Raw genomic sequence first — 15,407 nt, 5'->3', positions numbered from 1 at the left:
GGACAAAACCGTGAGGCTTATGGCCAAAGCGGACAATTTCAACATGGGGGTCTTGAGGAGGCCCTGTAGGGCCTGTAGTGCCACTGGTAGAATCTGTAGTTGGTGAAGGACCTGTTTGGGAGGTTGTTGGCTGAGGATCAGCCATGAGCAGTGTTGTGATATCCATTCGTCCATCCTCACTATCATCAGACGAGTCTTCAGAAGAATCTTCTTCTGGTTCTGGCTCAGAGGGTATGGACACCATATGCTGTGGAGGAGGATCAGGATACATTTTGTCCTTCCCTTTATCAATCTTCCTTTTGAAGGATGGGATTCTTCTGAGGAAGATGGACTCTTTTGCTCATACCTGGCAGGTGTTGGAGTAGGTTTGAACAAAGGAGATGGGTGATAAGTTGGAGGTGGTTCATATGAATAGTTAAAAGGTCCAAAAGGGGAATAAGCAGGTTCAGGTGTAGGAAGGAAAGGGTTAGGAGTTGTTTGGGCAGTGAAAGGGCTGAATGGGCTAAAAGAGATCAGCTTGTGGGCTTGTGCAAGTCCGTCGACTTGGGCTAATTGTTTCTTGACCTTCTTATTTCTGTTCCTTTTGATTGAATTCTACACCAAATCTCCGTTGCTGGATCAAAGCTTTCAGATCTCTATCAAGCTGGGTAATTCTGCTTTGGAGCTCTTTATACATGTTTTGGGCAAAAGCAGTGAAGGAGTCAATCTTTTGATCAACATGCTGAGTCCTGGTGAGGACCTGGTCAATCTTGGAATCAATACGTTGTAGTGTCTTATTCGACGACATTCTTGGTTTGCCAGTTTAAAACTTCTTCAGCTTGAGTGATCGGGGTTGTCTGACCTTCACTATCAACCTTAGTTGAGTGAATGAAAGGTCTGGTGGAGATCTTGGTCTGGTCGGTCTGTTGTGCCAATGGAGGAAAATCTGCTTCATAGGAGGCAGGTGAGAACATCATACAAGGTTGTACTAGGGGAAGTGCAGGAGGAGGAGAAGAAACTGGTTTAAGAGGGGGTAGTTTCTTTCCTTCCTTTCTGATGATCTCAAGGGCAAGCTCATAGATAGGAAGAGGCTTCTTCTGTTTGGTTTCCTCATGGATACCAATCCATGGGCTACTATCTGGATAGTCTCTGCTGAGAACTTGTTGTGGCTTGCAAGAGGCTCTTCTTGTTTGTTTGGTGAGCTTCCTCCAATTTTTATCAGACAGAGGATGGTCATATTCATTTTCCCAGTAATTGTCTTGACAATCACAATCTTCATCGCATGCTCCAGAACCTGGGAGATCCCAGGGGCAGTGACCATCTATTTTCTGAGGATAGATGTAATGATTGTCTGGTGTTACTGCTCCAATGGGATAGTAGTCTTGCTCCTTTTCTAATGGCTGGACCATCATGAGTGGAATACAGCAAAGAGCACGTAGAATGTCGAGAGGTTGAAGCGGTGCACCTGTTCCATCGTGGTTTCTTACGAAGAAGACTCGATGTCTGGATTGGATGAGAGGTTGAATGAAGCCTTTCATAATTGGTTAACCAATCCTTTGTAATGAAATTCAAGCTCATTTCTAGGCGATTGCCTAGGTATCCGAACAATTGTTGGGGTGGTTTGATGACCAATACAAGCAGAGCATCATTGGAGACAGATGGCTGTGAAAGATCTACAGCATGATCTTGCAATCTGTAGATGATTTGATGGTGTAAGGTGGCCATCATCGAAGAGGTCACCTGAGCAGCGCCAGTGAGTTGAACCTGAACTTTAAGGGCAGTGCTAAGATGTGGATCTCTTAGCGAGAGATTATAGTTTGGGAAGAATGTCAACACCACGCTCCCAGCATGCAAAGTGGTGAGGCAGGTTCCTATAACCGCATGTTCATACTGCAAGAATCGTGTATCAAGGAGAGACACTCTAGCTGTAACTGGAAGACCTCGTCTCCCATGTAGACTGAGGATAAGTCGTACAGCTCCAAAGTGAAGATGAGAAAACCCTTCTTGTCTCCATCTGGGGATGAGTCATGAGGGATTTCTAACGTCACATATTGTTCGTGAGATGAACTCGAGAGAGCATTGGTCCATTCCGAGGCTGAACATATTCTTTTGACAAAGATCTTCGAGATGAAATGAGAGATCTGATAGATCTGGTTAAAGATCCAGATCGTCTATAGATGTTGTATGGACTGAGAAGAGGAAGGAGGGATTCTCCAACCTGAGCATCTTCAGGTAAAGTGGATATTTCTATGAGATTATCAATTCTGGAGGATAGTGTTCGCCGAAGTGGTGAAGAAAAAGAAAGAGAAGAAGTGAGGTTAACAATCTCTGAGGGAGAAGGGGTTTGGAGATGAGTTTCAGAAACAGGGTTAGGTGTCTGACAAGCCATATTTGGTACGTGGCGTTGTGGCCAGAGATCGCTCTACCTTCTAAGAAGGAGTTAAGCAGTTACTGGTTTCCAGCCGATATACCAAGGTAAGAGAAGATGGCAGAAAACAGTGATACAGAAATTAAGAGAAATACAAGAGTTTAAGGATTTCTCCCCTACTTACCAATGAAGTATGTATAATACAAACATAATCAGGCTCTGATACCAAGATAAGCCGGGAGCCCTTAATAAAATATGTTTTGCGCCTGATTAATGTTTCGATTAGGTCATGATTAAATCTTATTTGCAATTATATGTATGTGTAGATCTATGTTATTATGATGTTTTTATTTTTCGTTTGATCTATTAATCTGTGTTTTGAGTAATCTTTACTGGTTTTTTTTTTTATTCTGTTCTTATATTTGGAATAGAATTGTGTTTAGCTTATTGAATATTATCATTTTAAATGAAATATCACATATATTAGAGAGTGTGTGGAGTTCTGAGTTTGTTGCTTTTGTCTCTCTCCCTCTCTCTCTCTTCTTCTTCTTCTTTTTTTTTTTTTTTTTTTTTTTTTTCTGAAGGTTCTGTTTTGCTTTGTGCCTGCCAGTTGTGAATGTGGGGTAGTTTTTCAAGTTCTAACTTTAATTTGAGTTTTTTTTTTTTATTATGAAAATTTTCCTGTAAATTTTTTTGTTAGGGATGCTCTTAGTAAAGATACTAGTCGAATGATGTCCACAATTCTAGGTAATTTGTTTGGTTTATGTGCCTTCTTGCAATTCTCAATTGAGGGAAGAGGTTAAAGAATTGTGATAATAATGTTGTAGTTAGGAAGTATATAGCTATGGCATGGAGATATATGTTTGTAGGTTGCTTTTGCTTGTTTTGTTGTGGGCCCAACATGTTGAGCTTAATTGTAATTGTAGGCAATGTAAGTAGCCTCATGCAGACATAGTATGGTACACACCCAATCTAAGTTGTTTCTTGTGCTTTAGTGAAATTGTGATAGGTAGTTGTTATCATTTGCTTTATTTTGCCTATCTTGAACACTACCCTGTTTTTGAAATATCATAGCCCATTGTTGTTTTAATATGTTTTTTTTTTCTTTTTGGGCTTATATAGTTTGATGAACTTTGGCTTAAATTGATGGCTGCTGCCTCATGAGCATATGACATGCCGTTCGAATCTTGAATCTTTAATATGAGTATGGTTTAAATCTGTGTGCTTGGGGCCATATTGGTGTAATATTTAAAACTGATATGTTCAATTCTATCTTTTCAATTGGGTTTCACTGGAGAATTTTCTTGTGCATCAGGTTAATGATATTTCCTTGATTGACTACGTTGGAGTCCAACCGGCCAAGCATGCAACCTACGTTCCACACACTGCTGGAGGTACTCAGTTAAGCGTTTCAGGAAGGCCCAGTGCCCAATTGTGGAGAGGCTTACAAACTCATTGATGATGCACAAAAGAAACAATGGGAAAAAACTGATGGCAGTTAGGATTGTGAAACATGCCATGGAAATCATTCATCTTCTAACTGATCAAAACCCAATCCAAGTTATTGTGGATGCCGTGATTAACAGGTGCATTATTGGGTTTTATGCTGGTGTCTAATCAGATGTTGGGGTTAATTTGGATTTTTAAATTTCATTACATGATGTCCCTGTTTTTGTGAACCTTTGGATTTTATGTTTGTTAACTTTTTATCTATTTGACTCAATTTTTTCTTTGTTTCTATCTATTTTGTATTACTACATTGGGCCCCGGGAAGATGCCACTCGAATTGGTTCTGCTAGTGTTGTCAGGCGTCAGGCTATGGATATCTCTCCTCTGAGGCGTGTTAACCAGGCCATCTATCTCCTTACCATTGGTGCTAGGGAAGCTGCTTTCAGAAACATCAAGACCATTGCAAAATGTTTGGCAGACGAGCTTGCTAATGCTGCAAAGGGCTCTTCCAACAGGTTGAATTTCATTCTAAGTTTTCATTCTCTCATCTTTTGAACAATCAATATCATTTATGCTTACTTCTGGTCATGACCCTGTGTTTTCAGTTATGCCATCAAGAAAAAGGATGAGATTGAAAGAGTTGCTAAGGCCAACCGTTGAGGGATCATTGCAAGATGGCAGTGGAAAAAGTTTTTGTTTGTCAGGTTTTTGTTAGTTTTAATCTAAAAATTTGAGCATACTATTGTTGTTCACCTGGTCTTTATTTGTGGCAAAGATTGCTTTCTTTTTATATGGAGTTTTATCATGTTATTAAAAATTTATTAGCAACTTAAATTGCTTAAAGAGTGTGTGAAGAGGCTTTTATTTTATTTTTTTATTATTATTATTTTTTTTTAAATCTATAATGGCTTGCTGGTGTTATAGCGAAGATAAATGCTCGTCTAAGCCTTTAGCGCTTTAAGCCTTTAGATGATGACGGGATTGTGATAGCTTTTAATTAATTTTAATTTTATACATTTCGATAAAAAATTTTAAAATGTCAAAATGCTCTTTCAAAAATTTTTAATCAAAATTTAAGAGGCTTTTTTTTTATAAATGTTATAGCAGGTTTTTATTTCTCTTGTTTGAAAATTAGAGTTTTATAAGAATTTAACTTCATTAATTTTTTTTATTTAACTAAAGAATATAATTTTTTAATTTAAATAAAATTTAATTTTAAGAGAAATAAAAATAAGTAAATATTTCAAAAGAATTCATTATGTTGTTAAATGAAGGTACTTGAAGTTTAATTGGTTAACTATTTTATGGCTGCTTATAATTATATTCAGTGCTTGTTAAATTAGGTTTTATCATACAAATTGAATTCAAATTGGGTTTGTATTAATTTCGAAAATGGAGTTTTTACAGCACAGTCAGTGGTTTGTAATTTTGTACAACAAGTTCTTCATGACGCTCGTGTTTTGTGGAAGACGTCGAGCAAGGGCATTGGTAGGCGAGTGAGTCTTACTTACACTCGAGCATATAAATCTAATTAATTTATACATGTTGCACTCTGTAAAATTATAGTAGAGTCTACTTAAAGTGATAATTTATTAATTTTTTATTAATCGAGTGTATTTATACCCAAATGTGTACAAGAATTTTTCAAGGTAGGCCATCTGTCCTGTAGTGGCTGTCCAAGAAAATTATAACCTGTTTTGGGGCCTTATTAGACAATAAAGAGAGAATACTAATTATGCAATGCTCTTCCCATTTCTAAATTAAAGCTGCAATGCCTCGAGGACTTTCTAATTATTCTAGCCCTTTAAGTCCGCTCAAAGGATGCATGTAACATCTTCTAGCCTCCTACGTCAAGATTGGAAGGTGCATTTCAGAATAGCCTTGCTTTTGTTGTTGTTGTTTTTTCCCCTCTCCCGGGATTATGTTTGGCGATTCTAGCTTTTGCTGAACTGTGGTTCCTGAAAAGTAAATCGAGTTTACATTTGTCAAACATGATTTCCTTACAGAAACACAAGTTTCTGGCAACTTTAATGAGCGAAGCATCTAAATTTTGGTCCATTTCTCTCTCTCTCTCTTTATATATATATATATATATATATATATTCGTTTGCGAGAATCATGAAGGCTCACAATCATTAAGATAAAAGACTTCAAGCTTTTCTCAACTTGCAAGGTACATGATCTTTCACTCTCTTTCAATCAATTGCGAGACTAACCATGTTTCAACAAACTGGAAGAAGATTTGTGCTTTCTATATAAACTGCAGCCAAGCCTATCTGCAGTTGTTCTGATTGATTGCACGCTGCCATCAAGATTCAAGAAAGTGAGAAACCAATCTACCGAGACTCCATCTTTTCGAAAAACTTAAAGCATTTTGATTAAGCAATTAAATAACAGTTTTCAATGCTAATCTGAAATGAAGAAACAGGACGTAGCTTGCTTTTTATCAAGGACCAGATCATAACTAATGCGTATATTTCCCAGAATAAACATCCTAGTTATTCCAAAGCTGCCCCAATTCTTTTGCTCACACACTAAAGAAACTTCTCGGATTTGCATTCTTCATTTTTCCTCTGATATCTAGTCACTACTATCCCCCTCTAGCTCCAAGAACTCGAATGTGTTGCCATTTTGAAGCAATTAATCATCATTTAATACCCCAACTGAAACCAAGCTTCACTTCTCTTCTTTCATACGATTCAACAATCTTTCCTGGACATCTAAAGAAATAATATCCTTATCCAGAAGATATTTTATCAATTGTTCTGCTTTGTCTATATCTCCCTCCCGTTTCAAGTGCTCCAGACAGGAAGCCAAACTTTCACTGGTTGGCTTCCACCCGGGTTTAGAAACTACTATTGCTTTCTTCATCATTTCAACAGCATTTGAAATCTGATTATTCTGAAGGTATCCTTGTGCCATATGAAACCATGTAGATGCGACAGGTTTCCCTCCTTTTGATACTACCCTGTTGATAAATGTTTCAGCCCTATCCAAATGACCTTTTCTGGAATATGCAGCAATCAGGAAATTTGGAACACGGATATCATATGTTAGATTCTGGGATTCCCACTCCTCAAAAATCTTTTCTGCACTTTCAAGGTCATCAAACTTTAATAGAGCAGAGATGATGCTAAAATACCCCCTATTATAAATCTTTGCTTTCTTCTTGTAAAGTTCCCAGAGTCTTAATACTTCATCTTTCTTCCCTGTTGCAGCATATTGTGTCAGAAGAATGTTATATGCACTATTTTCTTTTTTGCCAGTAATAAGTCCCTCAGATTTCTTCAGCATTTCCAAAGCCTTGTCCACAAACCCAGCTTTTGTATACCCACTTGCTGCGGCAGCATAAATAGCCCAGTCCAAAACAACCCTTGAATCAGATTCCATCTTTGTTATAGTCTTCTCCATTCCCTCAATGTCAGAAACAGCTGCAAATGCACTTAGTCGAATGCTAAGTGTAAATTTGTCATAAGCAATGCCATTTTCTTCCATCTCATGCATTAGTGCATCAAGATTCTCAAAATTTCCAGTTTGATAATAAAGATTAAGCATTGCATTGTAAGTCAATGTTTCCCTACAGAAACCCAAATCCCTCATCTTCTGCATTACTGCCTCTGCTTTTTCAACAGATTTTACATTAACATAGCAGTTGAGCAGCGCACCATAAACCTCAAGGGCTTTGAGTTGTTGCGGAATATCATTGAAATATTTCTCTACTTGTTCTATCCCATGAACTTTTGATATCAAGTCCAGCCGGAGGGCAGCACCACCGGATGTAAGTGGAAAGTATCTTTTATCAGTCATCCACATTGAAATCTAAGGAAAGATAATGAGATAATCTAATCAGAAGCCAGCACTTCAAGAATCAACCCAAATATAATCAACCTTGACATGCAATAACACAAATTTTTTATAACATAAATTCAATAACAGAACTATTCTCCATATATTTCACATTTCTAAGGAAATATTTTCTTTAAAAAGAAATGGAAAGTGAATCAATCCACTGAAGCTAATACCTCAAGGGCATGATAGTAACGCTTGTAGTAGCGAAATTCCTTGATAAAGGATACGAGTTGCTCTTTATTTACGGATCTTCCTTCTTCAATCCAACGGTCAAGAATCGGAACAATCGAGATCTTTGGATCTCCGACCGGCGAAATCCGACGGTAGAGCTCGTTCAGTGAGTCCATCCCTGCTCTTCCAAATACATGGTGGGCGGGCAATGGTGTTGTCGAGTGAAACGAAGAAACCAACGTATTTCGGGAACCCAAACGAGTAACTAATCGAGCAAAATTCATTTCTTGAAACAATGGCACCAAGAAATGAAGAAAAATTCCAGTTGAAAGAGTGAGGGGATCGAGGATAGGACAAGGGCTTTGATACGAGAGTGTATAGGATTCGAAGAGGGATAAAGAAGATACTGGGTAGTAGAGTTTGGGCTTGGGCCGCTCAATTGGTCCAGACTCCCAAACACACCAACTCATATTGCTTCCGCTGCCCTGCTATGCTTTCCTTGGCTTTCCCCTGGAGTCCCCACCGATAGCGAAGAAAAGTTCCAGGCTTCAGGAAACGATGGCGTTTTTGGATGGGAACGATGATGATGGCGACCTGCTAATGTTTAACTCACATGCTTTGATGACAGTTCTTCGTCGCCAAGCTATAGTATTAGCGATGAATATATAACATGTGGCTATAAATATATTTTTATTTGTATTTTTATAATTTTTTATTAGTTGTTATAGTTGAATTAAATTCAAATTTTTAATTTTGATATTTTATTAAAGTTTAGCTGTTTACTAATATTTTAAAAAAATTATAAATCTATAATAAATAAAATAGTTATTTTTAAACATGACAAGAACTTTATATCAATTAATAAAAATACAAATTTTTAATTAAATAGTTAATTTAATAATAATTTTATAATTATATTAATTAAATAGTTAATTTCTTAATAATAACTTAATATTATAAGTTTATAAAAAGATTTTTTTATTAATTTTATTATAACTAATTTTTCTAACATGTGTTTCACTTTATTTGTAATTGTTATACGTATTCATTATTTAATTTTTTATTAATTTTTATATTAATAATAATATTATAATAAATTAATTTTTAATAACAAATTAAATTTAAATTCTATAAATATATCTTATTTTAAGAATAATTATTATTAAATAAATTTTTAAAGACTAGAGGAGTTAGATTCACATTTTCATTTATTGAAAAGGTGTATCTTATTAAATATAAAAAAGTATATCTTATTTATAATTTTAGTTTTTTTTTTTTTTCAAAAGATCTTTTACCATTAAAAGGCTAACAAAAGCTTAGAGTTACAAACAAGTAAAAAAGCCTAAGATTATAGATAGAGAAAGGGCCAAAGTCTTAATAGAAAACCTAGCAAGAATTAAGTTTTAAAAAGGCGAAAGTCAAATATAATTAAGCACAATTAAGCATGAGAGAACAAAAGGGTTTGGACTCAGAACCGAAGAAACCAGGCCAACCACTCAAACGGTTAAGGATGACCAAAATCAAGGACCTGGTTGCCACCTTGAACCAGCGCCGTAGCAGGATACTTGCCTCGTCGCCTTCAGGGAGAACCTTGACAACAATGGCCAGTAGCCGTTCCAGCAAAACTCCAACAAAAATGAGTATCTTCCAACAATTCCAAAGAGGCATCACAGATTCAGACGCTAGGATTATTCAAGCATAAAAATAGACCCAAAATAGAGGAACCTCACATAACCTGATATTTGATAAAATAGGAGAGGCAGCATGCAGATCTCGAAACAATGCTTTGTATTGATGCCACAACAAGCATAGGACATCGGCGATGGGTCTTTTGGGTGTCCCATTCGCACCTTCTGGGCAGATCTTTTGTATCGCACCTCGCGAGTTGCCACAAACGATTGTTCCATGCCAGACCAGAAAGAAACAAAGTATACACCGACGCAATGAATGAGAAAACTCTGATCTCCCAAACTAGGCATATCTGCAAACATAAAACTTCATTCACCGCACAATTAAACCCATAGAGTCGTTACTGTCCCCCAACAACTTCAACATGCATGGCCACCAAAGCTAAGCCAACAACATAACAAAACCACTAAACCACCTACAGCAGTAGATCAAATAATCATCCTCATCATTTGCACAAATCTGCTCCAAAACAAACATCAACTAAAACTATTTACACCTACCCACTCATAAGGAGGGTGAACCCACAATCGAGGCTGGAAAAAGGAGCTTCCTCCTGCCCAAAAAGAGCAGGGGAAGCCTCTGAAAAAGCAGAGTTGCTCAACTAGAACTAAAGGTTGAAAAAATAGAAAATGAGAAAAAATGAGGGCCAAGGGAAAAGAATGGCATTTACAATTTTAGTTTAATTATAATATTTATAGCATTGAAATTTTTAATATTTTAATATTAAAATTATATTTTTTATTTAAATAATTAGTATTAAAGTTATTTAAATAATTATTTTATAAATATCATTTTTTTAATTAGTATTTCAGCTTACTTTTTTTATTAAGAATTTTAATTTTATGATATTGAAATTTTTAATATTTTAATACTAAAATTATTTTTTATTTATTAAATATTTAATATCAAGGTTATTTAAATAGTAATAACTATTTATTTACTTATTTAATTGTCATTTTATTTTCAATTGTTAGGGTACTAACATTAAATGTCCCACCACCCAGGTCATAAACCAAAATGTTCATCCCTCCTCGAGGCTAAAAATCCTATTCTCCCCTTTCACTTCTACTTGTATATAAGGTTTACTATTCTTATTCACCATCTTATAAAGTAAGAATTTTTATCTCTCTGAACCTTTCGAGTCTAGATTATAAACCTGCAAATCAAGTGAAGCCTAAATCGATTCAACCCATATCAATATTTTATTGATTAAAACAAAAAATGGCTTCTGAGTCATCAATAAAAATAAAAATAAAGGGAAGAAGAAGAAGAAGATAGTTCCTTACTTTCTTTCAATGAGATGCTTAACATCAAAGTTTATGCTTTCTGGATTGAAAGCTGCTAAATATTCTTTGTAGCCTTCCTTATCAAACGCCTGTGTCAATGAAGGCTACCCATTATGAGTTATTTTGTTGCCTTGGTCATTGGCTAAAATCTTTCCATTTCGAGAAATGCCCATACAAGAATAAAGAGTCCCAAGATCAATACCAATCACTGTTGCAAGTTTTGGAAAATCATCTGCAGCTGCTGCTAATCCTAATAAAAATTCTGCAAAAAGGGTAGTGGACAGATGAGATATTGTCATACATATGAAACTTAGACATCACTTTAGGATCATGTTTAACACTGCATAGGACAACCTCAAAAACAACCATCTCATAACCAGATGGTTTCTCTAATCAGCATCAGAAATCACACCTATACCTTCTTCCCTAGAATCAACTATCTCCACACCTCTCCCTTCATACACATGAACAAAAACTGTGAAACCAAGGTGATTGATGATCTAATCATCATTGTTGTTCTGTGGTGTACATATACGCGACTGGGAACCTAATCCATTGTGCTTTGTGATACCTAGTGGAAGTGAAATTCTTAATCATATTGGAAAGAAATTTTTTTCTTCCCTTTATGTTTTTGAAAGCTTTCTCTAAGTTATTTCATTTCACATGCTTTAAAATTTATAAAATTGAACTTTTTATTCTCTTTAGATATTAATATAATATTAAAATTATTATTTTGTTTAAATTATAAAAAGATAATTAAGGAGAGATCAAATTCTTATAAAAGAAAGATAGCTTCTAATTTTAAATTAAGAATTATAATAGGACTTCTTATGTTGTTACAATTCCATTTAAAATTAAGTTTATAATAATATTAAAATTTTAATTTACATTATTGATATTAATTAATATTTTTATAATGGTATTTTTAGCAAAACTAATATTTCCTCCTAATATGTATTATAGATAAACTAAATCGTTTTTAATGAACTAATAATATTTATAAAAATAAAATATAGAATTATAATTATATTTTTTGGTAGAATTACTGTTAAAATTTTAATTATATAATTATAATAATATTAGAAATTAAAATTATTTATAATTTTAACGGTTAGTAAATTGTTGCTAAAAATTATTAACGTGAATAAGCTTCTTATTTGAAGTAGCCGCAAGGCTATAAAATAGTATGAATACATTGTCACTAATAGTGATTCGCGGTGAATCAATATGAATTAGTGACAATTTCCTCATTGCCAAACTATATTATTAGCAATGAATACATACATCTATCATTACGATAGATATGTTTTTATCTCTATTTTAAATAAAATAATATAAATTGTGAATGTTAATTTTTATTTAGATCATAGCCCTCCCAAAGAATGCATGCAATAGCTTCTAGCCTCCTACATTAGGGACAATGAGTGCAAATTACCAATTTCTCAATACTTCTCTATATATATTCGTTTACGAGAATCATGTAGGCTAAAAATCATTAAGTTAAAAGATTTTAAATTGTTCTTAAATTGGAAGGTACATGATCTTTCGCTCCGTTTCAACCAATCACAAGACTACTCATTTTTCAACAAAATGGAAGCAAATTTGTGCTCTCTTACTAAAATTCAGCCACAACTATCCATCTATAGTTGTTCTGAATGTTTGGCCGCAGCCACCTAGATTCAACAAAGTGAGAAATCAGTCTCTCAAGCTTCCATGTTTTCAACAAACTAAAAGCATTTTGATCAAGCAATTAAATAACAGTTTTCTTTTCTAATCTGAAATGAAGAAACAGGACGTAGCTTGCTTTTAATCATGGACCAGTTCATAACAGATAAATATATTTCCTAGAATGAACATCCTAAGTCTTTCCCACATCTGCTTCATTTCTTTTGCTCTCACATTTAAGAGACTTTTCAGATTTGCATTACACATTTCTCCTCTGATATCCAATAACTACTATCCCCCTCTGGCTCCAAGAACTCAATGTGTTGCCATTTTGAAGCAATTAATCATCATTTAATGCCCCAAGTGTAACCAAGCTTGAATTCTCAGCTTTCATACCATTCAACAATCTTTCTTGGACATCTAAAGAAATAATGTCTTTGTCAAGAAGTAATTTTATCAACTCTTCTGCTTTGTCTAAATCTCCCACCTCTTTCAAGTGCTCCAGACAGGAAGTCACACTTTCACAGGTTGGCTTCCACCCGGGTGTAGAAACTACCACTGCTTTTTTCATCATTTCAACAGCATTTGAAGTCTGATTATTCTGAAGGTATCCTTCTGCCAAATGAAACCATGTAAACGCATCAGGTTTCTCTCCTTTCGATATTACCCTGTTGATAAGTGTTTCAGCCCTATCCAAATGACCTTTTCTGGAATATGCACCAATGAGGAAATTTGGAACACGAATATCATATTTTAGATTCTGGGATTCCCACTCCTCGAAAATCTTTTCTGCACTTTCAAAGTCATCAAGCTTTGATAGAGACGAGATGATGCTAAAATACCCAATATTGTAAATCTTTGCTTTCTTCTTGTATAGTTCCCAGAGTCTTAATACTTCATCTTTCTTCCCTGTTGCAGCATATTGTGTCAGAAGGAAATTATATGCTGTACTTCTTTTTTTGCTAGTAATAAGTCCCTCAGATTTCTTCAGCATTTCCAAAGCCTTGTCCACAAGCCCAGCTTTTGTATACCCACTTGCTGCGGCAGCATAACTAGCCCAGTCCAAAACAACCCTTGAATCAGATTCCATCTTTTTTATAGTCTTCTCCATTCCCTCAATGTCAGAAACAGCTGCATATGCACTCAGTCGAATGGTAAGTGTAAATTTGTCATAAGCAATGCCATTTTCTTCCATCTCATGCGTTAGTGCATCAAATTTCTCAACATTTCCAGTCTGATAATAAAGATTAAGCATTACATTGTAAGTCAATGTTTCCCTACAGAAACCCAAATCCCTCATCTTCTGCATTACTGCCTCTGCTTTTTCAACAGATCTTGCATAGGCATAGCAGTTGAGAAGCGCACCATAAACCTCAAGGACTTTGAGTTGTTGTGGAATATTATTGAAATATCTCTCCGCTTGTTCTATACCATGAACTTTTGATATCAAGTCCAGCCGGAGGGCAACATCACGAGTTGTAAGTGCAAAGTATCTTTTATCAGTCATCCACATTGAAATCTGAAGAAAGGTAATGAGATAATCTAATCAGAATACACAACTCAAGAAACAATCTAAAATACAATCCACCTTGACATGCAATAACACACATTTTTAATAGAATAAATTCAATAACAAAACTATTGTCCATATATATATATATACTGCAAATAGGGAAAAACATTATAGGAATGGTTGCTATTAATAGAATACATCATGCACATAAACACAGAAAGCAGTTGTCACACTGATCAACAAGGGAACTTTCCATCCATATATTACCAATCAAAATAATTATTTTTAATTTGCTTCAAGAATAACAACATTTACGCAGATATTATACTTCAATCATCAAAAATTAAAATAAGAGAAGATAAAAGGAAATCTTTTCTATAACAAGAAATGGAAATTGAATCAATCCACTGGAGCTAAAAGTAGGCCAATGAAGCCAGTACCTCAAGAGCATGACTGTAACGCTTGTAGTACCGAAATTCCTTGATAAAAACTTGGAGTTGGTTTTTATTTACGGATCTTCCTTCTTCAATCCAACGGTCAAGAATCGGAATAATGGAGACCTTTGGATCTCCGACCGGCGAAATCCGACGGTAGAGCTCGTTCAGTGAGTCTTTCCTTGCCCTTCCAAATACATGGTGGGCTGGCAGTGGTGTTGTCGAGTGAAACGAAGAAACTGACAGATTTCGGAAACCCAAACGAGTAACTAATCGAGCAAAATTCATTTCTTGAAACAATGGCACCAAGAAATGAAGAAAATTTCCAGTTCAAAGAGAGAGAAGATCGAGGATAGGAGTAGGACACGGGTTTTGAGACCAGAGTACATAGGGTTTAAAGAAGATAATGGGCTCTAGTATTTGGGCCTGGGCTTTTCTATTGGCCCGAAACTCCCAAACACGCCCAACTCATATTGCTTCCGCTGCTCTGCTTTGCTTTCCTAGGCTTTTCTCTGGAGTCTCCACCGTCAGCGACAGCGAAAAAAAGCTCCAGGATTCCAGGAGGATGGAAGAAGAGCTCGTGAGACCAAGAAATGGTGGCGTTTTGGATGGGAACGTTGATGATAATGATGATGACCTGCCAAAGCTTAGCTCCTATGTTTTAGCGGCTCTTAAAGAATTAATTCCTCGACGAGCAGAACCAGTTAAATGTTGACAAGTACAGTGAAGAAGTCGGAGGAGAAGAAAGTAGCCAGAAAGTTGTTTTAGTTGTTGGATGTTTATATATTCATTACCGTGTAAAAATAGTTGTTAGGTTAATTATTAAATATAAAAATAATAATATTATTTTATAAAATATTAAATAGATTAAATTAAAATTAAAAAAATTAAAACTAAAAATTTTTAATTGATTATTAGTTATAATTAAATTAATTTAAAAAATAAAATATATATTTTATATTATTAATTATTTAATAAAATATTAATAAATGTATATCTATAAT

General features: G+C 35.1%; 3 protein-coding genes across 3 annotated transcripts; 1 reads left to right on the top strand and 2 right to left on the bottom strand.

The window, feature by feature from the left end:
* Positions 1–3,838: 3,838 nt before the first annotated feature.
* Positions 3,839–4,456, top strand: LOC110668371 (40S ribosomal protein S5-like). The gene is made up of 3 exons (XM_058143221.1): positions 3,839–3,956; positions 4,122–4,311; positions 4,402–4,456. The coding sequence occupies exons 1-3, from the start codon at positions 3,839–3,841 to the stop codon at positions 4,454–4,456; spliced, it is 363 nt and encodes a 120-aa protein (XP_057999204.1).
* Positions 4,457–6,148: 1,692 nt separating this feature from the next.
* On the bottom strand, positions 6,149–8,623 carry LOC110668393 (pentatricopeptide repeat-containing protein At2g20710, mitochondrial). The gene is made up of 2 exons (XM_021829598.2): positions 7,819–8,623; positions 6,149–7,615 (listed from the first exon to the last, which is right to left on the bottom strand). The coding sequence occupies exons 1-2, from the start codon at positions 8,284–8,286 to the stop codon at positions 6,473–6,475; spliced, it is 1,611 nt and encodes a 536-aa protein (XP_021685290.2). The 5' UTR covers positions 8,287–8,623; the 3' UTR covers positions 6,149–6,472.
* A 3,918-nt stretch (positions 8,624–12,541) lies between these two features.
* Positions 12,542–15,072, bottom strand: LOC110668394 (pentatricopeptide repeat-containing protein At2g20710, mitochondrial). Its single transcript, XM_021829599.2, has 2 exons — positions 14,410–15,072; positions 12,542–13,975 (listed from the first exon to the last, which is right to left on the bottom strand). The coding sequence occupies exons 1-2, from the start codon at positions 14,689–14,691 to the stop codon at positions 12,797–12,799; spliced, it is 1,461 nt and encodes a 486-aa protein (XP_021685291.1). The 5' UTR covers positions 14,692–15,072; the 3' UTR covers positions 12,542–12,796.
* Positions 15,073–15,407: the final 335 nt, after the last annotated feature.

Source organism: Hevea brasiliensis, chromosome 3, assembly GCF_030052815.1.
Source record: "Hevea brasiliensis isolate MT/VB/25A 57/8 chromosome 3, ASM3005281v1, whole genome shotgun sequence".
NCBI classification, from domain to species: Eukaryota; Viridiplantae; Streptophyta; class Magnoliopsida; order Malpighiales; family Euphorbiaceae; genus Hevea; species Hevea brasiliensis.
The sequence above is the reverse complement of the archived record's forward strand: the minus strand, read 5'-3'. Positions and strand labels throughout refer to the sequence as shown.